The 24,001-nt window shown below is 40.0% G+C and overlaps 1 protein-coding gene across 1 annotated transcript in view; it reads left to right on the top strand.

Annotated features, from left to right (window-relative positions):
• Positions 1–24,001, top strand: part of Impg1 (interphotoreceptor matrix proteoglycan 1) — a 134,124-nt gene that overhangs the window by 23,213 nt on the left and 86,910 nt on the right. The window contains exons 3-7 of the mRNA XM_021172849.1: positions 2,550–2,716; positions 2,981–3,009; positions 7,824–7,888; positions 14,109–14,212; positions 17,289–17,441. Of these exons, the coding sequence (XP_021028508.1) occupies positions 2,550–2,716; positions 2,981–3,009; positions 7,824–7,888; positions 14,109–14,212; positions 17,289–17,441 (518 nt within the window). The remainder of the gene's footprint in view (positions 1–2,549; positions 2,717–2,980; positions 3,010–7,823; positions 7,889–14,108; positions 14,213–17,288; positions 17,442–24,001) is intronic.

Genomic DNA, 24,001 nt, shown 5'->3' with positions numbered 1-24,001 from the left:
TGATCCTATTGCTCTTCCATTCAGGAAGCAGAGAGAACAGCACACTCTGCTCCCCTTCTCCTTTCCCACATTTAGGGAAAGTCTTCTACCTCGGTCAAGTTGAGAAACCCTCACAGACATGCCTACAGGTAGGCTCCCATGGTGAAAACCTGTCAAGGTGATCATCATGATTAAGCATCAGGAGCTACATCTGTAATACGAAGCTCCATATACAATGCAATGCCCCTGGCAGATAAATCGTTAAGCAACCTCCCTGTGCTTCAAAGGTAAATTATTTTCTTCTCAGTGTCTTTATCTAAGGCAAGTATAGATGTCTATGGAGGAAAGTCCAACAAGGGTAGAAGGAGGAAAATTCAGCCTCAGTTTCCCTGAGGGCACTACCTGCAGAGGTCTGTCTTGATATGTCCTCAGGCTCCAAGCAGTGAGAAAACTGAACACATGTGTACTCACACACACATACAGAGAGAGAGAGAGAGAGAGAGAGAGAGAGAGAGAGAGAGAGAGGGAGAGAGAGAGAATACATATACACAGAAAAACATATGTTTGCATAGGTATAATGCACACATACATACATACATGTAATGCACACATTTCTAATGTCACACACATGTCTACGAAGCCTACAAATTTGAATTTAGGCTTAACTGAGGATAGCTAATAAGATTAACTCTGAATAAAATTAGTCCAAGCATGAAGATGGACTGAAATAAAATGAAAACTCTCTGTGTCCTAAAGCAACGCACCCAGGGTTTTACCTCCCAGGTAACAAGAAGGGAATATTGAATCATATCCTCCCTGATGTTTATGGATATTTTCCATGAAAGATACTAACACTAAGCCTCAAAGGCAGTGACCGTTTCTTTTATGTATTGTTGTATCTCTGGCAGTTGGGTAGGGATTGAACTAAACTAGAAGGTACATTCATGGGGAAAGGCAAAGGTGAAAATCATATTCCCAAAGACAGAAGGAGCATGTAGGCTAGGAGGACAGCAAGGGCAGGGGGCATGCAAATGCTGGATGCACAACTATTAGAGTTTGGACAAGTCTGCAAATTTCCAAGTGTGCTTCCTGAGCGCTGGGCCATGTGCTCCATGCTGCTGCTGTCAGGATGGGCACTGTCATCTTTGCAGGCAGCTGAGAGGTCACACTGAAAAGCACATTTTCTATATGGGGCTCTGCACTGCTTGCCTGTGTTTTCATTCAAGGTGAGAGACTAGACTTTTGAGCAGTAGGACAGTTATCCCCATTACCTCTGTGAATTACTGTGGAAAGATTGGTTGCCCTGACGATTCTGGCCAGATGCTGCTGGCAAATGAGGTGGCCTTTTATTGATCTGAAATCCTTTTCGCCTCCAAAACAGAAAGCACAAAGAAAAGAAACCATGATGTGGGTGAGAAGGTGGGACACAGGACGCAGGAGTAAGATTCCAAACTGGTTTTCCCTCATCTTGTGCCTCCCACGACCAGTTTTCATTAGAAAGTCAGAGGGTGTTCATCTCTCCCCCAAAAGTTCTAACTCCTTCTCAGACTGTAGGAATAAAACATACATAAATAAATAACACACAAACATTATTGATTATGGAATCTTCTAACATATCTTATTAACCCCCAATACTAACTTTTTAACCTGTGTACTGCTACAGCACATCTTTCCATTGGCATCTCCAGTTTTCCATCATGAGCTTAAATAATTAATAGGAATGTTGCTTTCTGTTGGCTGTAAATATTGGTACTTAAGATAAAACAAGACTCAGGTCATTCTTGTGGTTCAGAGTGAGTCTCCTGTGCCCCATGACTATTGAGCCATCAAATTCTTTTAACAAACAGATTAACAAGCTGTCCTTCAGGGAAGGCGTTGCTGGAGATGTGAGTCAGTAGTTAAGCACCTCTCTGATGGTGACCATCAATGGCCATCACTGCAGGGAGGGATGAAAACTAGAAACAGTGACACAGAGTTTTCATAATAAAACAAAATCTGAGCTATGGAGTGGAGTCAAGGAGTCGAGTCCGTGAATCATGGCCAATGACCTCAGTTCAAGAAAACATCACATCTCCTTCTCTACCACACATACCCATATTTCCTTTGCATGTCCCTCTGAGTCTCATTTCTATGTAATTTAAGTTTATGCTTTGGCAAGGTATCTCACCCCTGCCCCATTACAGGTTTCCACATGACTATAAGGGCCATCCATCCATACCTCATGCCCCATTATCTTTCTCTTAGCACATAGTAGGTGCTGGAACATTTTAGATGATTAAATGTCCATAGGTTGAGAGGGGAGAAATGTTCATACCTCAATTATGCAATCAAGATAAAATAGCTCCCCCCACACAGATATGCCCACAAGTCAACCCAGTGTAGACAGACAATCCCTTCTTGATGCTCTCTGATTCTGCATTGTGTCCATTGACAGTTAACACAGGCTAGCACATTTGTAAATTAGTATGTGAACATAAGCTGGAAAACACTTTCTGTATTGTGACACTGTGTGCTTTAGGGAACGGGGATTTCCATTCTGCATGGCTAACTTTAACTGTTTTGTGTTACAGTATGTCAAGAAGTAGTGTGGGAAGCATATCGTATCTTTCTGGACCGAATTCCTGACACAGAGGAATATCAAGACTGGGTCAGCCTCTGCCAGAAAGAAACCTTCTGCCTCTTTGACATTGGAAAAAACTTCAGCAACTCCCAGGAGCACCTAGATCTTCTTCAGCAGGTAAATCTATTCAATATCCTAGGAGCAGCAGGGCCCCAGCCCCTGCCCCTTTGAAATGGTTACTAAGGCATAAGAGTTACTTGACAAAATACTTAGAGATAGCTGATAAGACAGACAGGTATCTTATTCCTGCAAAATAATATTGCACGGGCAGGTTGATGTGTAGTTGAAGGCAGAAAGAATGAAAATAGACTTTAGCTCCTCAGTTGACATTATCTCTGGGTAAAATTACTTTTTCTCTTCTTCTTCTTTTCTTTTTTCCAGAGAATAAAACAGAGAAGCTTCCCTGGGAGGTAAGTACCCAAAATAGAATTCTGGATACTCTTGACTTTCAAAAGATCATATAATGGAGTGCAAGTAAGCTATTGTACCTTGACGATTTGTCAGCCACCAAGATCTGTTTAGATTATTCTGATAGACAATGTGTATGCATATATTGCCCTGAAGATAAACAAGTGCAGAGACTGAAAGTGGATAGACCTGACAGACAGAGATCGATGTGTGTAAGAAAATGGAATTGCTCACTTTGTGATACGTATCTAATGTGTATTTTCACTTAAAGGATCTAGAGCAATTAAAAGTTTAATTTTTAGGACTTGAGGCAAACTATTAGTTACATCAGGAAAATCCTTACCACGGTAAGAGTGTAACCTGAATTTTGAGTTCTCATTTGGTATTCTGTAAAGCGTTATTATTTCTCAAACTAAATTACCGAAGCACTGAGCTACATCCTCAACAAGAACTGAATATCAAATAAGAAAATTGAGTTACAGGGAGAGTGCGGGAGAGAGAAAGAGGGCATTAGCTAAAATGATTAAAGAAGAGAGATGCTGTTACCAAACTCAGAACTCACAAAGCACACTCAGTTGATGACATGTTAAAATCACACACACGTAGACGTATGAGATCCAGGAAATACTTCAAAATCTCTTTCACATTGGTTGCTTTGTTTCCAATCTCTGCCAACAACCTGTTCCATAGCTCTGTAAGCTTATCTGTAGGGGAAAAAATCTGAAATCTGATATCCCCCAGTAGGATGTCCTGCCCTTCACCTTTTTTTCTTCCTTAAGATTCCTACTTCTGGATTAGTAAATCTAGAATATTCCTTTTATATGTTAGTCCTATTTGATGTCAATCAAAATATTCCCCTATTGTCCCCCATTGCCTTTAGAATATCTGACTTGCTCTCTCTCTCTCTCTAACCCAAGTCTGTGTATAGGAAGCTGCATGTTAAGGACTACATTCATGGCATCTCTTGGCCTCTGGCCTTTGGGTAGAACCAGCCAAGGAAGAGAGTAGAATAAGGTCATTGAATCCCTCTCTCATTCTCTCTCTCTCTCTCTCTCTCTCTCTCTCTCTCTCTCTCTCTCTCTCTCTCTCTCTCTCTCTCTCTCTCTCTCTCTCTCTCTCTCTTACACACACACACACACCATCACCTCTGTCCAGCAGCTCCTTTCACAATTTAATATTCTGGTTTCTGTGCACACCACTGTTAGAAACAACATGGTAGTATATTTTTATCTCCCTATTTTTTTCCACAACTTAATAAATAATCACTGTGTTAGCTCTTGCTTAAATTACCTTCCTGTTGGTGTTGCTTGTTTCTTCCCAGGCCCTTTAGTGAAGCAGGGGGAAAACTAAATCATGCCCCTTGTCCACTGAGCTCTCCAGTTTGCCTCACATTACCTATGATCCCACTGCTGCCACATTCTCATGGCATGCCCTGCTCACCCTGGGCTCTGACCTAACGGTTTCCTCTCTTTCATGAAAGAACTTACCTCCTCCGCACAATCTATTCAAATTCTCTTCTCTTCCAAGATCCATGACTTACCTTTATACTGCTGTGACAGAGCACCATGAACAAGACAATTTATTGAAAAATATATCTAAATGGGCTTACAGTTTCAGAGGATAAGTCCGTGACCATCATGTAGAAGGCAGGCATAGCACTAGAACAGCAGCTGGGAGTTCACTTACAGCTTGAGGCAACAACCACAAAACAGAGAGAGGGAAAGGGACAATGAAAAGGAGATGAAAGGGGAGAGGGGAGGGGGCGGGGAAGTGGAGGGGAGGGGAAGGAAGGGAGAGAAAGAGAAAGTGAACTAACTGGCAATGACCTGAGTCTTTGAATCCTCAAAGCCCACTCCTAGGAACACACTTCCTCCAATAAGGACACGCCTCCTGATCCTTCCCAAACAGCTCTATCAACTGCAGACCAAGCATTCAAATACGTGAGCCTATGAGGGCCATGTTCATTCAAACCACCACACTCCAGGTAGACTCCCAACTCCCCACAGTATCTTCACAGCCCATCTAAGGCTGAAACCTTTCTTGAACCTTCTGCTCTGCTTAGCACCACCTTCTTGCTGAACATTTTCTTCCCTCTCCTACTTTCCTGTGAAAGTACAAAGTCCTTGGCAGAAGGACTCATGTGATAGTCTACACATTTTCTACAAGAGAGCAGGGCTGTCTCCCATTTTCTTAATCACATATGAGTGCTGAGCTACTCTCACTCACTTCAACAAGGTATTGTCCGGAGGGAGTGCATGACCCAGGAAAGGCTTTGACCTACACTACTGCCTTTGTTCACAAGAATATTGTATATAGAATTCACAGAAATATTCTCAGCCAGTTTAAATATTGGACAGACTCCTACTTTCAAAAAAGCCTTAGATGCTAAGAAGAGGTCACACACATGAAATGATGTCCACAAAACATTTTAATTCTTGATAGAGAAACATGAAAAATTATGAAAGGTTCACCTCTCCCAGACAGAGAAAGAAATTCTGTTCCTGCCTGAGCCCATAGCATTATGAAAGTGGAGTAAGAGATTCGCACTCACAGTAGCTTCAGACACGTAGTCAGGTGAAGGGAAAATTTCTCTTCCACATAAAACCATTCCAAGAAGAAAAGAAAAATATCTCTCTCCTCACTAGTCCATAATTCTGCCAATTTCAAATGGCTTTTAACTAAAAGCCAGCACAAGAACCAGGTATCCCAGATTTCCATCCACAGCTTCTGTCGGGTAGTACAAATTGCCAGCTTAGAGGAAGGATCACACTCAATAGCAAAGGATAAGGACACCATCCAAGAGAGCAGCACACACTGGGATGCTACTCTGTAACTCAGCAGTGACCATGGTTACCATCACATCAGCAATGTGGACTGAGGAGAGTCCAGGGGTTCTGAGACCTCAGCATAAAAACAAAGTCTGTAAAATTAAAAGGAAAGAAAATTTGTCCAAATCATAAATGCCACAGTGTTTGACATTTAAATACCATCTCCATAAAAGCTATTTGTTAAGCATATATCATAATACCAGAAAAATAGTAAGAACGGCTGATTTCAAATTCCAGTAGAATTTAAGTTTATATTGTCCTGTATCTGCCAATATGCTCATCCACTGCTAAAACTGACACCTATCTTCCTGTTTACACCAATTTTATTAGCATATATTAATCATATGTAATAGTTTAATTTTCATATACATACATATATACATATATGTGTGTGTATAATATGTGTATATGTATAAAATATACGTTGACTATTACCATGTCACACCTGCTCTCCCTCCCTCTGGTCCTCCCAAATATACAACAAACATCCATTGTTTTGTTTTTATATGTGGGAAGTGTGTGTGTGTGTGTGTGTGTGTGTGTGTGTGTGTGTGTGTGTGTGATATAAATGTATGTTCATGTTTGTGTGATTGTGCTCACCTGTGCTATCTATGTGGAGGTTAGAGGTCAATGTCATCTTCACAGTCACTCTCTACTTTTCTTACTTTTGAAACATAGTCTCTTACTAAAAACTGAGCTCTCTGTTTCAATTATGCTGGCTGGCTACTGAACCTGCTAGATCCACCTGTCTCCAATTCCCAGTGCTGGGATTACAGACCCATATCTCTGTGCCCACATCCTATATGAATTTCGGGGAATCCAATTTCAGATCTTCATGCTTTCACACTAAGTACTTTGCCCACTTACCCATCTCCCAGGCTCAAACATCCATCTTTATTGGTCAGAGTTTATGACAGCAGATATGGCAATATTTTAAACATTACTCTTCCTGGCATTTTAGGAAGTGTTGGCATAACAGAGATGCACAGGTGGTAGTGTTGGCTCTGTCCAGTCTAGATGGCTCTGTAGGAACCAAACACCAGACATTGCTTTCCATCTTCTTTCATGAAGTACACACACACACACACACACACACACACACACACACACACACAAATTATATATCATACTAGAAAAGACACTATCAATTGGGACCTAACAGATTAGAGAAGAAATGTTTCAGTGAGACCCAAAGGCTAACAGCACCACGATTCCTTTCCACTATTGCCTATTAGTAATGGGCTCATGCTGTATAGGCAGACAATTCTGCCACTGAGACCTTGGGTTTGACCCTAGAATATCTCCCACATTGCCATCCATGGATCTGAAGTCTGACCCCCAACTTCCTGGCTGGTTATCACTGTGCACCACTGTTGTGGAAAGAATACAGATATAAACCTGTACCATCCAAACCCCAATTCCCTCCCATTCCTTTAACTGCAACAGTTCTTTATTGGATAAGCACATGCAAAGGAGTCTGAGATTTGGAGAGAATATCCCAGTGATCAATTATATCACCTATTACTTTCCATACCAAGAACACTGTATGTGCAATGGGACAGTAAAACATTGGAACATGAGTGAATTTCAATTCTGCCTATTGTAGAAATGCCCTGCCCCCGAGATCACACAAAGCCAAGATGCTGAGGGGAGTCAGACATAACCATTCAAAGAGGTTGTTTGAAATTTTCTTCAATTATTTAATATACAAATACAAATATTATGTGCAATATATAAATTTCAAGTATTTAATATACAAATATACAAATATAAATATTGTATACAATGTACAAATCTTCAACTATTCAATATACAAATATATATTTAAAAAATAACTTAATTAATAAAGAATAGATAAATCTAGATTACAGTATGCTTGTCCCCTAATACTTAGTCTATATATATAGTATAGGCAAACTCAAATGTAGGCCCCCTACCATCACGTTCCTCTGAATAAACCCCTTCTTTCTCTTCTTTTGTGCTAACAGGAAAGATGAGACAGCCTCCATGGAGACACTGGGAGCACCTACTGAAGCCCCTGTGGTACCCACAGGTAAGTTTGGATCTCTTTTCATCTCCTTCAAACTATCATGGAAAAGGTACGCACAGCACTCCTTAACAAAAGCTGGTAAAAATTATAACGCACCTTCTCATTTCTAGAACTTTGGATTCTATTGCTGAATGTCCATACACATAACAAACACGGTTTGATCAGTATATTTAAACATAAATACCTTTCAAATCGCTAATTTCTCAATAATTTCTGGGGCTAGTAATATAGCACAGTTGAGAGTGTTTGCCTAGCTTGACTCCCTGAGTTCAATCCCTGTACCACAGAGAGAATAATGCTAAAGTTCTATTTTCATGGATTTTGCCAAGTATTTTCCAGAAATTTTATTTTAATTTAAATAATAAATCATCTATCAAATTGGTAAGCTCCTATCTCGGTGCACATTTGGCAATGCTGAGTATAAACCCCCTTAAGTATAAAAACCCCTAAGGTTTTTTTTTAACCTTTTTATTGCATGAGTGTGTATGGCGTATATGTCTGAGTGCAGGCTGGCACACGTGGTGATCAGAGGCTGACTCTGTGGCATGGGTTCTCTCCTCTACCTTCACATGGTTACACTCAGGTAATCAGGTTTGTAAACCAAGCATCTTTAGTTGCTAAGTCACTTGCCAGCCCTAAATATACATTTTTAATGTTTACTCAAAAAGAGAGATAATGTTATGTTTACTAGACACTTAAAATTTGCTTTTTGTGTATTTTAGTATGGCATTCTTAGCATGTTCCCTTATAATTTAATAATGCTTTAGTGAGTACGACCGATGATACATGCCTATAATCCCATTACTCGCGAGACTGAGGATGAAAAGATCATGAGTTTGAAGCCAACCTGGGCTATATAGTGAGTTCAAGATTAGACTGAATTACATGGCAATACAGTGTGTTAAGTACAAAATACATGTCATAGGGAGTATTTTGCCAGGCTGTACGTACATGCACCACATGTGTACAGTACTGGCAAGAGGCTAGAAGAAGGTGTCCAGTCACCTGGGACTGTAGATACAACTGTGAGCCACCATGTGGGGACTGGGAACCAAACTCGGGTCCTCTACAAGAGCATCAAATGCTCTTAACCACTAAGCTAGCTCTCTTGTCCCATTCTACATATACTTTCAAGTATATAAAACTGTTAAACTTCTGGGAAATGGGCTTTTTAAGTAATGTTAGTAATATTTTTAAGAAAGCACATTTTTGGAGTTGGAAGGATGGAAGTCACTAGAGTGCTCTCCTGGATAGCTAAATCTGCAGGTCCGACCCACAGCATCACTGGATATGGTACTCTGTGCCTATAAGCCTAGCACTTGGGAAAGGGAGGCAGGAGGGTCAGAGCTTCATATCATCTTGAGCAACATTAGCAAGTTTGAAGCCATAATGAGTTTGATATATGAGACCTGTAATTTAAAAAAAAAGAGGGGAAAGATGTTCCTTTAAATCTATGCATTAAAATTTAGAGGCTTTTAGACAATGAAAGTAGAGTTTGTATATCTATTTACTGGTATTAGAGAAATCTGCTGTGACTTCATTTTTATATTTCTTCTAAGTTAAAATAGTTTACCATTTCTAGACTTACTTCTAGATATTAATGCAACAAGACTGGTTCGAGTTCAATTACAAAAAGTGAAAAACATCCTTTAACAAAAAGTTGAATAGTTGTTAATTCCCCGTATAAATGGGTGAAGTTTGATCTGTGATTCTTAATATCAAGACTTATTTATAAAAGTATTTTTTACAGAAAGCATTTGTTAAAAAAAATTCTGGCAGCTTTTTTAATATAGTACAATACAAGTATAAGTTGTTTTTCTGTTTTAAAAATGGAAGGTAGTATGTCTTATCTGTCAAGAACCTTCATAATAAAATTAAAGATACTAGAATAAAAACTAAATAGAAACTCTCTTACTGCCTTGGGGTGGCTCAGGGCTTGTAGAAGAACTCCAGCACTATTCAGACTACTTCGGCAACCACATGGGCTTGACTGGGACTTCGGTCTTCACCCCGTCCTCACTGACAGCCACTTCGCTAATATAGAAAAACTGAGGACAATCAAAGGGGCAATTTTTGATAGTGGGTTTTGATAGTGGGACTATTCATTTCTTTTGGTTGCTTCTGTAGATAGTAACCTACCCTCAGATTATTGCTGGTGTTTGTACCCAGTGCCTCAAGGATAATGGCTGTTTATCTATTGAACTACACAACTCAACTCTGCTATAACTAATGCCAATTGAACATTCCAAGGACCTCAAAACTGTACACTATCGATGATCAGAAAGTTCAGTCAATAACCTAAAGACAGATCCACATGCATGTACCACTGCAGAACCATATGAAACATAAAATTAAAATTAGCAAAGGCACTGCAACTTCTCCAAAAAATTACCAAATCCAGCGTAATGTATTCTATTAAGAGTAAGTGAAATGAAACTCAAAGAATTAAAAAAAAAAATAGTTACTAGAACGAGGAATTCACTAAAGAAATAGAAAGGCTAAAAATAATTAAATTGAAACTATAAACATAGGAATTTCAATAGGTCAAGTAAAATTTCAATGGAAAGACACACTGATCAGTTGATAAAGTTGGAGACAAAATATCAAGGCTTGAAGGCATAATTATGAATTATAACATTCAGACAATGACAGATATTGTAATGAAAGAGTACAAATAAAACATATGAGAACTATGAGACACCACTAAAAGATTAAATTTATAAATCCTGAACATAGAAGAAAAAGAAGTAGAAAGAGCATGTACATGCATGCATGAGTACATGTGAGTGAGTGTGTGTGTATGTGTGTGTGTGCACGTGCGCGCACGCATGCTGTGTAAAAGCACAGGAAATATAGCCAATTAGATTACAGGAGATGATTTCCCAAAACTACAGAAAGAAATGACCATCCAGATACAGAATGCATTAAAATGACAAAGAGACAAGACCAGAAAAGAGCCTCCTTATGTCAACTATAGAGTTAAAATATTAATTATGCAGAGAGTGCGGAGAGGGAGGGAGGGAGGGAGGAAGCAAGCTTCAAGAGAGGAATAACAAGTTACACAGAAAAGCTCACTGAGGAAAGTGACAGAAACATTAAAAGCAAGAAGGGCATGGAGTGATGTGTCCCAAGCTCGGAAAGACAATAGCTGCCCATTCAGGTTACCATATCTAACAAAACTGTCTTTCATAAGTGAAAAGAAAACTAAAATATTCCATAATAAATACAAACTAAAGAAACTAAAGGTCACTGAGTGAAGCATTACTGGACTAATACACCCTGAGCTAAATAGATCTATGAAGCCATAGGAAAAAATAAACCACACTGTAATAGCAATAAGTGAAGAAGGACTAGAAGATTTCTTATATTACAAAACAGCAAAATAGCAAGAATTAATAATATTTTGTTAATAGCTTTATTTCTCAATCAAAAGACATATACTAACAGACTGGATTTAAAAGCAAGGTCTCTCTAGTTTCTGTAATAAACACAAAGACAAACACAGACTTAGGGTAGAAAGATGGGAAAAGGTATTCCAGGCAAATCAAACTAGAGAGCCAACAGATATAAATATATGAATGTCTAATGACATAGACATCAAACCAAAGGCAGTCAGAAGAAATAAAGGAAGCCACTTCATACTGATTGAGGATATTACCATCAAGAGGATATTACCATCCCAAACATATATTCATCAAGCATCCAATACCTAATTTTTATAAAACAAATATTACTGGATATTAATGTACAGATTTACCTCAACACAGTTGCAGTGTATGACTTCAATATCCACCCCTCACCAAGAAACAAGTTACAAAGACAAAAGACTCAAAAAAAAGCAACATTAGAATTAAAGAACATTATAGTTCAGAAGGACTTACAATCGTTTGAGGGAGTTTTATCCAAACAGTGCAGAATAGAAACATATCTAAGCAGCCCATGAAACTTTCTCTAAAACAGATCCCATCTGAGGACTGATGATTATGATTTATAGCATTCAGACAATGACATATTTCATAACAAGCATAATAAACTATGCTATCTGACAAAACGAACAAAATAAGAGATCAATAAAAACTATGTTTTTGTTCATTCAAAAAATATGTTCATTGTATACACATTTCTTTATTTCATTGCATTGGCTAACAAGAATGACCACTGAACTAACCAAAACATCCAACCAAATGGCATGTACTATTTTACCCAGAAGTATCACCTTATCCAATGCCCTGTCACATAGTAATCATATATATATAAGTAATAATAGTTTCATAGTTTACTATGTATTTAAGAAGAAAAAAATGGTTTTAATTTTCACAAAGAAATATAAATGTTTAAAGAAGTAGATGTAGTGACTCCAATTTAGACATTCCACAATGCACATGTTTGATATACCATGAACATGTATAATATTACATGTCCATTGAATTATGTTCCTCTCACAGTAAGAGAATTTGTTGCTCTTGTAGAGGATCTGGGTTTGATTCTCAGCACCTACATGGCAGCCCACAACCATCTCTAACTCCAGTCCTAGGGGATTCAATACACCCTTCTAACCTCTGCAGACACCAGTCACACACAAGGTGTATAGATGTACATACAGGCAAAACATCTATACACATAAAATAAAAAAGAGATGAATCTAAAATAATTAATATGTGAATATGCTTTAAGTCATTTCTCCAGCTAAGTCAAATGTTCCCATTAAAAACTGCAGTTCCACACTCAGTGCAATAGCATCATAGAACCTTGTAGAGCTAAGGAACACTTAAAAAGACTTGGAGTATGAAGAACAATATTTTTTATTTTCTAAGGCTTAAAACTAACCAATACATTCTATATTTTTGTCTATTTTTTCATTCATTTATTTATTTTATTGGGTGTACAGTGGAAAAGGGGAAATGGGTCAAAAGAGAGGGAGAGAAGAAGAGAGGGAGGGAAGGAGGGTGGAAGGACTATCTTTCCATGCTGGGGATGAGCCATGCCTTGGAAAGGAGAGCAGTCACTCCATTCAAATGGGCTGGTATGTAGTCTTGGTTCTTTATTGAAAAGACTTTGGTTCCGGCCTCCCATTTGATTCCCAAAGGGCTGTCTGGGAACCCTGTCTCATGACGGTCTAAACCCAGCTCACATTCCCTATTAGTGGGTGAACAATCCAAGCTTGATAAATTCTGCTTCACAATGATAGGAAGAGTCAACATCGAAGGATCAAAAAGCAAGGTCTCTATGAACGTTCTTGAACGCACTTGGCTGCCACAAGCCAGATATCTCTGTGGTAACTTTTCTGACAACTCCTGCTTAAAACCCAAAAGGATGTCTAATTAAAAAAAAAAAAAGCTATTTTTGACTAAGTATAAACTAACTGAATACAACACTATTTTCCTTGAACATTTCTAATAAAACTTAGGATAAAATAGCAATACACATAGATTAAAATGAGTTATCCCTTGAACCAGAAAGCCTCTTTCTTGGTATCAGTAACTGTCTCTAAATGTGTTCCAGGGATCTGAACCTGTTTTTGCTGATCTGTAGAGGAGTGTTTTAAAGAGTGTCATCATGAGGAGCTCCATGGTTAAGAACACTTTGCTCTAACATTGGTAGCCCATAACTCACTATAACTCCAGTGCCGGAGGATTCATCAGCTCTCTTCTGATGGCTGTGAGCAAAAGGCACACTGATCATGCACATAGCATATGCAGTCAAAATACTCATAATTAATAAATAAATAAATAAATCCAAAAATAGAAAAGTAAAGGAGCAATTGATAGTATCTTACTGTTTTTTCATCTCTTGGAGTCCTTGATGTAAATTTTAATAATTAAGATGTACCAATTATTAAAGCCATATGGACTTTAAAGACTTGAGTAATATTCTAAGATAATATTCAGAACAAATTCAATATAAATACTTGTCTTCACACCCTTTAAAGAGTCACAAAGAGAAACATTAATCAACTCTCGCTAGACAAATCACTTAACTGTACCACGTGTAGTATAACCTCAAGTTTTGGCCCCATGAGAAATAACTTAATGGGTATTGAAAGTGTGACTTAATAGTTTTTTTTTTCAAAAACATATTCATGGAATCTCTGAAAAAAATTGAGTTTAGAATGTACTAATCTAGGGTGACAGAAAAGACATATGGAATTATAGAATCTTGACATTGCTCTAATTTAAATTCTTCTCATCTTATTTTTTGCCTGAAATCCCTGTAATTTCTCCAGATGTTTCCAGGATGTCACTGGGGCCTTTCCCACTTCCTTCTGATGACACAGACCTCAAGGAGATTCTCAGTGTCACCCTCAAGGACATTCAAAAGCCCACAACAGTAAGATCTGAGTTGGCGGTTTTTTATGCAAATGTCTGGTCTTTTCTTTTTATGTTATCTTTTTCCTCATATCTATGTGTATGTGATGTGCACACATATGCATGTATGCATATTCACCCGCATGTGTCACAGGAGTGCAAGGATTACAGGCAGGCTGACATGTGCCCTTGGCTTTTTCTGGGATTCTGGAAACCAAGAGCCTCAGTCTTCATGCTTACACAGCAAGCCCTAGCAAACTGAGTCAGGTCTCGAGCCTTGATTTGTTTTCTTCAGTAAACTAAGGGAAAGGGTGGAAGGATCAGATACTCAATATTTTTAACACTCTATTTTCATCACTCAGATTATCTCAGTGTCTTTATCCTATTCACTATTCTTATATCATCCTAAGGAAGGACTGAGGAAATAAATAGGTTGAAAATTAGGAGAAGACAGGGAGAATTACAAAAAGCAAGCAGGAACCCTTCTCCCCTGTACCTTACAGATACACATGTGCAATAGGTGCTCTCAAAGCATTAAAATTAATCAATCAATCAATCACAATTTACTCACTCTATACCAAAACATAAGCCTTGTTGAAAGCTATATTAGTTTCTATAATGTCATACTAGTGTTAGTGTCTATCATGTGCAGCATAAGTATATCAACTATGTTTCAAAATTCTTCACATCAAGCCAGAGAAAAATAGAAATAGTGACCTAAGGCTAAGAGGCTGTGTATGTAAGAGGTCACCATGTAGACTGGTGCAGCTATAAGAGATATTTAGAATATCAAAATAGGAAGTGTTTATCCTCCCCACCCCACCACCCAAAAAACCAAAAAACTAAATCTAGGCAGTGCTGAAGCAGAGAAACATGGCCCTTGTTACTCATGAGAAGTATAGCTGGCAACCCAAAGAATGACAAGCCAGAATGTCCCATCCTTCCACTGTTGCTGCACACACACCTGCTCTCCCTGGAATCTACGGGAGGATGCTCATTTCCTCTGTCCCCATCCTTTCAACTTCCCTCCAAGGCACAGGGCAAGGAAATGGGGAAAAAATTCCAACTTACCAGCTCTGCTTGAGAAATCCTGACAAGCAACCTGCTGGCCACTCTATGTGCCCTTCAGACAAGATGGCAGCAGTACAGCTGAACTACTACTTCTGTGAACAAGAAAGAAAATTAATGTGGTTTTTGTGGGGGAAAAAAACCTGCCTCACCAATGGGGAAAGTGCTATCGGAAAAAAAGTATTTTGTAATTCAAAATATTTAACATAAAATTTGTAAGATGACTAGTCTTTCTTCTCCCTTTCTTCACATTGTCTGTGTCCTAGTCTTCAATATCCAATGTAGGTACCTCCCTCAGTGTAAATATCCCCACATTTTTCATCTGGCATCTGCCATATCCGTTGAAGAGCATCCTCTACCATCTGTAACTATGACCCATTCTTTTGCTCAGCAAATATTTTTTACTAATGTCCACTGATGTGCCAAGACTAGACATGAACAACAAATATCCAAAGATCAGCAAGATAGCTCCTGCACCAAGGAACATACATGCAGTTACACATGACAGAGTATCTTGAGTGCTATGATTAAAGATGGCAGGACAAATTACTGAGACAAAATGATAATTCAGGACAGATTGTAGGGGTACACTCCTTAGACTTGCATACTCAGTGAGTTTTATGCGTAAATACCCCTTTGGTTTTGCTCTTAGGGATTATGTACAGTAGAGAATTGTGTGGACCAACAAGACCTGCAGGTAGAGCGAGGACAACAGGCTAGTGTAGAAGCAGGTGCTGAACAAGAAGTTGAAATGCATATCAAGGGAGGCAGAGGCAGAGTTCTGTACTCCAAGTAAAGAAAAAATAGTTCAGACAAAATATAGAGTGAGTAAAATGTATGAGGGAGAGAGAGAGAGGAGAGAGAGAGAGAGAGAGAGAGAGAGAGAGAGAGAGAACTGTTGCTGGAAGTGGGAGCATGTTAAATAGACTCTCCAGGAGGAGAAAAGTAGACAATGTAGTGCCTGATTAATCTAGCAGTCATGGCCACAGAATAAAGCTAAAATTATTCAAGCAGACTGGAATAAGACCATAGAGAACATTAAAGGTACAGAAAAGGACTCCAGGTTTTAACTACAAGTAATAGGGAGTCTCTGGAGGTACTAGGTGAGAAGAATTTTAAAATCTGTCTTTTAGATGTGGACTATAAATAGAACAATTCCCACTCCACCCCCAGAGTCCAGAGGAGGAGAATGTGAGCACTGAACCAAAGGACACAGATTCCAGTCATATCTAAAGAATAGTCTTTAGTGAGCTGTTATTCAGAATGCTGATATTAATAAGTAAAACCACATCATATACTTCAAAGCTGCTAGGAGAATAGATTTTTAATGTTTCACACACACAAGAAGTTTTTGAATTTGAGGTCCAGGATATATTAATAAACCTAACACAATCTCTCCAGACTATAAACATATATCAAAACCCATTGTACCCTATAAGTGTAGACAATTATTATTTGTTATTTTAAATTATGTTGAAGCTGGATAATGAGGTGTCTGCTTGCAATTCCAGCACTTGAAGGGCAGAGGTTGAACCAAGAGTTCAAAGCCAGACTTAACTATATAGCAAGTTTGAAAATAGCTTGGGCAACTATGAGACTCTGCCTCAAATAAGTAAAGAAATGTAACTTGAGGACTGCCTCGAGTCCAAGGCCAAGAGTTCAAGGTCAGACTTAACTATATAGCAAGTTTCAGAATAGTTCAGGGGACAATGAGACTCTACCTCAAATAAAGAAGTAAATACAACCTGAGGAGTGCCTCAAGTCCAAGGCTACCCTGAGCTACAAAGTGAGACTCTGACTCAAGTAAGTAAAGAAATAACCAACCCAATGAAACTCCAGTACTTTGCCTTACTGTGTCTCTTACTACAATTTAGGGGCAACTCATAAGTCTCAGGACTTCTATTCCAAAACCACTCGGACCTTCACAGTGCAATTTGTGATACAATGGCAACATATAGTTTATAATATTGCTGATCGTGTAGTTTACATTAATAGTGCCCCTTTCATTGTTTTTGTTGTTTTTAACCCAGGAAAGTAAAACAGAACCTATTCACGTGTCTGAATTCTCATCAGAGGAGAAGGTGGAGTTCAGCATCTCTCTGCCAAACCACAGGTTCAAGGCAGAGCTCACCAACTCCAGGTCGCCATACTACCAGGAACTGGTGGGACAGTCCCAACTGCAGGTGAGTGGGCCAGCCTGCATACCCACATCTCAAGTCATGGCACCATCTGGGAGCCAGCAGAGTATTATGTGTCTTTTGGCTATTAGCTTAAACTTCTTGTGGTCAGGCCTCCATTGCTAACCACTAAAAAGAAAACTAATACTACATAAAGTTCCAAAATATTGGGGCAAATTATCCTTTCTAGCTTTTCTATTGATCAATGTTATTTATGCTTAAATTATCTTTAATTTTTAATAAATTTTAAGTTCTCTTAACTAAAAGCCACAAATATTCTACATATGTAAATTGCCATTACGGTAATGATTCATAAGTAAACACTTTTCCAAAAATCCATTAAGGTGTACATTAATGCATTCATCTTTTTGTATGTCAATTATATATCAGTAAAATTGATTAAATTTTTAGAAGATTGACATAAAATGACCATCTAGGCACCAACTAGAGAATCTCATTGATTGAAATATGAATTTTCAATTCATAATTCTATATCCCTACTAATATTTCTACTTCTACAACTTGAAAGGCATCTATATTTACCACTATACCACCAATGCTACCTTTGCAATTTGATACAGTTTAAATACATGACATTAAGTGGATATAATTTAAGTGAATATTCATCAATTAGTAGAGCACGAAGTAAGCCAGGGTATCTTTTCCATCTTTCAGCATTATCACACCTCTTTGTCTTTGGTTGAATTGAAATATTTTTTAACTCTCTGCAAGATAACTCCAACTATGTTGTTGAGTGTGGCCGGTGGATGCTGAGAGTAGCAGTTGAGAGTGGGAAAAGAGAGAGAAAGGATTATAGACATAACCAGGGTTTTGACAAAATGTTTACCAGGTATAGTGAGTCCATCACAGAGACACCAAGCTTATTGGTGGCCTCTAGAGTGGAGTAAAGAGATGATTCCCAGTCTTGCAAAAGCGACTTGCAAGTCCTGCCAAGAGCTCCAGGGACTCAGCTCTCCTGAACCATCACCACTGTTGGAGTATGCTTTTTGGTGACGCAGCTGCACTTGAGGTGCTTCTAGTCCTATAAATTACCCTTCACATATACTCCTGTATGTAACCCCAATTAAGAGGAAAAACAAAAAGCATTGGTTCACTAAGTTGGATTTGGTTAAAACCATTCCTTGGGTCTGCTGTGAGTTTCATACATGGAGTAAACAAATGTGCATGTGTTAAGTCATCAAGACCAAGAAGACAGCATGAGTGAACACCAAAAGTGAGGGGGAATTCCAAATAGCTTGCAATTCTGTCAATTAGAGTGAAAAAGAGAGAGATGGCAATGAGTGGATATGAGACAAAGCTAAAAAGGAAGGCCAGGTCTTATCATGGTGCCCAGATGTTCTAAAATCACCTTGTTTCAAGGATTTGCTAAAGAGTGTTTTAAATACCAAATGGAACAAGTAACAAACACTTCATTAGTTTATTCTGCTTTACAATCCATGTTTTAGTGCTTGTATATGGTTCATGAACACTGCAGAATCCTTCCCTTTCAAGCTAATATAAGGGATACTTTGTAATTGCTTGACTTTCAGATGATGATGAGATGGGTGGAAGGTCAGGAAGGCTTTGTGTCTACATTTCCTCCCTAGAAATTCGCAAACTGTGAGAAGCAAGGATCCTTTGCCACGTGGCTATAGGCTCTTCCCTAACTTGGTAATTCTATGAGTAAATAAAACATCATAATAGCAAACAGTATTAGGCTCCATCTAACTGTAACCCCAATCCTAACCTTAACCCTAACAATAATCTCAACTCACTGTTCATCACTGAAGGAAGCCAGGACAGGAACTCAAGCAGAGCAGGAATCTGGAGGCAGGAGCTGATGCAGAAGCCATAGAAGGATGCTGCATACTGTCTTGTTCCTTATGGCTTGCTCACCCTACTTTTATAGATCCCAGGACCAGCAGTGCACAAGGAGCTAAACTCTCTCCCATCAATTACTAATTAAGAAATGACCCACAAGTTTACCTACAGCTCAATCTTATGGAGGCATTTTCTCCACTGAGGCTCCTTCCTCTCTGAAGACTCTAGTTTGTATCAAGTTAACATAAAACTAGTCAGTAAAGTATCATTCCTTCATTAGTGAGGAAATTGAAGTGCAAGGGGAAAATTAACATCCCCAAATGACACAGCCATTACCCAGCAAAGAGATGGTCCCAACCCAGGTAGTCGAACCTTGCTCCTTTATCACTCACTACCCAATGCTTCCTATTTTTCCTAAGTTAATGTTTATGGAAAAGGGGTGATTGTATCACCAAATCGCCCTCTAGTTCCTGAAAAGCTAACTAAGCAAAGAAGTCTATGTCTTGTCCAACTTTGCTCCAAAGAGCATCAGCCTGCAGGCTTGCTCTTCAGTCTACCACTGCTTCAAGCCCAGTCCTCTGTGGCACCTGCCTGCTCGCCAGCTCCTAAGCAGGACCACTCCAAGGCCTGCATTAGAAACACAATCAGTGTGCCCCACCCATCGCGTGTATTAGCCCAGTCATTTTGGGCCTCATCAGGAATTAATGGACAGTGCTTTGCAGTCACTTAAGCTCCACAATAAACCTAATGAGCAATTTAATACAAATGTCAAAAGGAATCACTTGGTTGTTGTCTGAATGCTTTCTCCTATGCAAACATTCAGGAAAACTCAGCTGTAGCTGCTTTTTATAGCCCCGTTAACATACATTCTGGCAGAATCAGGGAGACCCCTGTGCGTTTGGTATTATTAATAAGGTTAAGTGGGCACTTAATTAGCAATTTAGTGGCTAGTGGCTCATGATTGGAAGGTCCCCAGTAGATTACTTAGCGGAATTAACTGAAGGGTTTTGTCATCGTGTCCCTAGACACCATATACACCCTCTGGTGCAAAGCTGATTCTTAATCAAACTCGGGTTCACAAAGAGGGCATGGATGGAAACAAACAACAAAAAGAACCCCTGCATTAAAGCCTTGCTGTGACATAGTCCTGGAGAGGAGGAGGAAGGCCCTCCCAGGCACAGCAGGGGCACCTCCCATGGAAGTGCTCCCATGCTTCACTGGCTGCTTGCACAGGAGGCTAGGGTCTCTGAAAGGAGACTACTTCAGATCATTATAACCTGCTACACATACTGCAGCACACCCTTGAGCCTTCACATCCGAAATCCACTGGGGTTCCACAGCTGTTCCCGCAGGGCACCACAGCAGCTCTGACCTGTGTACAAGGACCTTAACTGTTGCCTCCCCAAATAAAGTCCAGCTCTGTAGAACCTGGCCTACCTTTCCCCTGGTTCTTCTCTGTTAAGCTCATTACAGGCACACAAATTTATTCCCCTGGGCCTCCTCCCCATCCCCACCCTCCACCCCCAAATCACAGTGGGGACCCTCATTCTGCCCTCCCCACCTAAGTTGCTTTAAAAACTATCAAAAGGTTGGGTCTGTCCTTGGAGAATCCATGCTGTGGGGGAAATTGGGACTCTCGGGAGCTAGTCACCCAATGGAAAAGTAGAAAAAATAGATAGATAGATAGATAGATAGATAGATAGATAGATAGATAGATAGATAGATAGATAGATAGATAGATAATAAAAGTCCCTGGCTGTCTGCCAGGCACATGCCACTTGTCTGTCATTCCTCACTGGTACCCTGTGGCATGAACATCAGTGTCCTGTTTTGATCAAGAGACCATGACTCAGAGACTAAGCAATAAAACCCAGGAGTTTGAAGCTAGAAAGTAATAGCACCGATATTTAAATCCAGCCCTGCACAGTATCTCCTTACCACCCAGACTAAGCTACTTTTATCACCAGAGTTCCTATAGGTTCAGGAAATGAAAACTATTTTTAATATTGGCACAAGAAAATATAATTAAAAGGTAAATCAGTCTGCTGGAAAAAAATTTTTTCTATGATGCAGCCCAAAGCCCCAGAAGAGGTTGGGAATTATCTGTCTATGCATCACAGGTACAGTGCTTGACGCTAGAGATACAAAGTGGCAGTGTTTTTTAGATTCAGTGGCGATGAACTCAGAGAATGAAAAGATGAACTCAACTCATCAAGTAATATTTTGTCTTAGTTCCTTCTGTGTGGGTGACAATATGGTAGATTCTAAAGCAAAGGAGATAAAGATGAATAAAGAAGACTCCATCCCTAGGCCAAAGGGCAAGCATCTCCTAGAGCTTGGGTGACTCACTTAAGAGATGTGCCCTGGCAGAGAGAAGAAACTCCAATCTGAAGCTGAGACTGGAGTGCTCTCACCCTTGGTCCTGCGAAGGCTCCATGCCCCAGTGTAGGAGACTGTTAGGGCGGGGAGGCAAGAGTGGGTGGGTGGGTGGGGGAGCACCCTCATAGAAGCAGGGGGAAGGGGAATAGCATAGGGTGTTTCCAGGGGGAAAACCTGGAAAGGGGATAACATTTGAAATGTAAATTAAGAAAATATACAATAAAAAATAAATAAGTAAAAATAATAAATGCAATTAAGAACAGTAAGGAAAAAAAGGAAAGAAAAAAGGAAAGGCTCAGTGGAAGCAGTCACTGAGCAGAAGATGGGGGATACTGTGTTGTGGGCCAAGGGAAAATAATCCAGGGGGCTCTGGAGAAAAAGAGATGCATATTATTAATGGAAGGACAGAGGTCAGCTTGGGTTCACTGGGAGGCCGACTACCAGTGGGAAAATGGCAGAAAGAAGTGCATCTGACTTTTCTATTTCTGTGAAGAGACATCATGACAAAGGCAACTTATGAAAGAAAACATTTTATTACAGACTTGCTTACACTTTCGGAGGATTCCGTGACCATCATGGTGTGGTGTGCAGCAAGATGACGCTGGGGAGCGTGGCAGCATGGCGCTGAGGCAATAGTTGAGAGCTTTCATCTTATTCACTGGTGGCAAGCAGAGGGAGATAGAGATGGAGATAGAGACAGAGACAGAGAGACAGAGAGAGACAGAGACAGAGATGTGCAAGCTTTTGAAACCTCAAAGCCCACCTCCAGAGAAATAACTCCTAGAAAAAAAAGTCACATTTCCTCTAACAAAGCCATACCCCCTAATCCTTCCTAAGCAGTCCATCAGCAGGAGAGTAAGCATTCTAATCCATGAGCCTGTGGGGGCCATTCTCATTCCACCCACCAAAGTATGAATAGTAAGGCATGGTGCAGAGTCGAGAGAGTGTTAAGAGACTTCCTGAAGAACTGGACCTTACTCCACAGGCAGTGTGGCCAGTCTGAGGATTTTTGGATGAAAAGCAACAATATGGAACTTGGAAAAAATAATTTATGACACACATGCCAAGAAGAGGAGGTGAAGGAACAGGGGAGGGAACTCCTGTTCTCCATCTGCACCCCAACGCGTGCGCGCGCAACACACACAAACACACACACACACACAACCACACCCCACATCGGGGGATGGGCACTGACTCAATTCAACGGTGCAGCAAAGGAGGTTGGTAGGGCTGCTAATGGAATGGCACTGTGGCATCGTGGGATTTGAGCAGAAGTTAGTAACCACTGATGAAAGCCGAAGAGAGGAGGTGTCTGGGTATCCTAGGATTTCTGGCATTACCTTGCCTGGCATATAGAAGTCAGGAAATAATGCAGATTTGAGGGAGAAAACGATGCTTGTGTGGAGAACTCAAGACTGGGTGGGGGACCACGGAAGCCAGGGGAGGAAATCAGGTTTCCCTACCAGGAGGATGAGGATCACAGAGGCCGGAAGGAGGACATGGCTGGCCTCGCTTGTTGCCCTGTTGTTCTACTCAAGCTCCTCTACCAATCAGCTTTGCCTCCCTCTCAGACTTGCTTGTCTTGAAGGAAAGCTAGTTTGGACAGGTTATAGAATAAGAAGGAAAGAGCCGGGTGTGGTGGCGCACGCCTTTAATCCCAGAACTTGGGAGGCAGAAACTGGCGGATTTCTGAGTTCAAGGCCAACCTGGTCTACAGAGTGAGTTCCAGGACAGCCAGAACTATACAGAGAACCCCCCCCCCAAAAAAAAAGCAAGGGGAGAAGGCTGGGGGTGTGTATTTTTCAAGGTCTTTACAATTAAAGGCTAAAAACAAGAACTTGGTGGAGCAAAGAAAACTAATTGGTCAAAGAAAAAGAGGAAGTAAGCCAAAGCTCCTGGCATGAAGGACGATTTGGAGAGAATCACTCCCGCGGAACGACAGGGGGCAAAAATGGGGCTGTGAGGCTGGAAGAAGCCAGGAAAATGATCCTCTTAGCAAGCCTCATTAACAAGTGCAAATTAAGAAAACTTGGGAGATCTATGCAAGTCTAAGAACCAATCTAATTGATCAGCCATTTCGCATCTAAAAATACCTTTAGCGCTTTATTTTCCAAATCCTTTAATTCAGTTCAGAGATCATTAACTTACTACTAGATATATAGAGAAAAAGTGTGTACTTATTTTATGTAAATAAAAATGCTGTGGTTTAAAAAGCTCCTGTCGCCGGGCACGGTGGCACACGCCTTTAATCCCAGCACTTGGGAGGCAGAGGCAGGCGAATTTCTGAGTTTGAGGCCAGCCTGGTCTACAAAATGAGTTCCAGGACAGCCAAGGCTATACAGAGAAACCCTGTGTCAGAAAAAAAA

Source organism: Mus caroli, chromosome 9 (assembly GCF_900094665.2).
Source record: "Mus caroli chromosome 9, CAROLI_EIJ_v1.1, whole genome shotgun sequence".
NCBI classification, from domain to species: domain Eukaryota; kingdom Metazoa; phylum Chordata; class Mammalia; order Rodentia; family Muridae; genus Mus; species Mus caroli.
The sequence above is the reverse complement of the archived record's forward strand: the minus strand, read 5'-3'. Positions and strand labels throughout refer to the sequence as shown.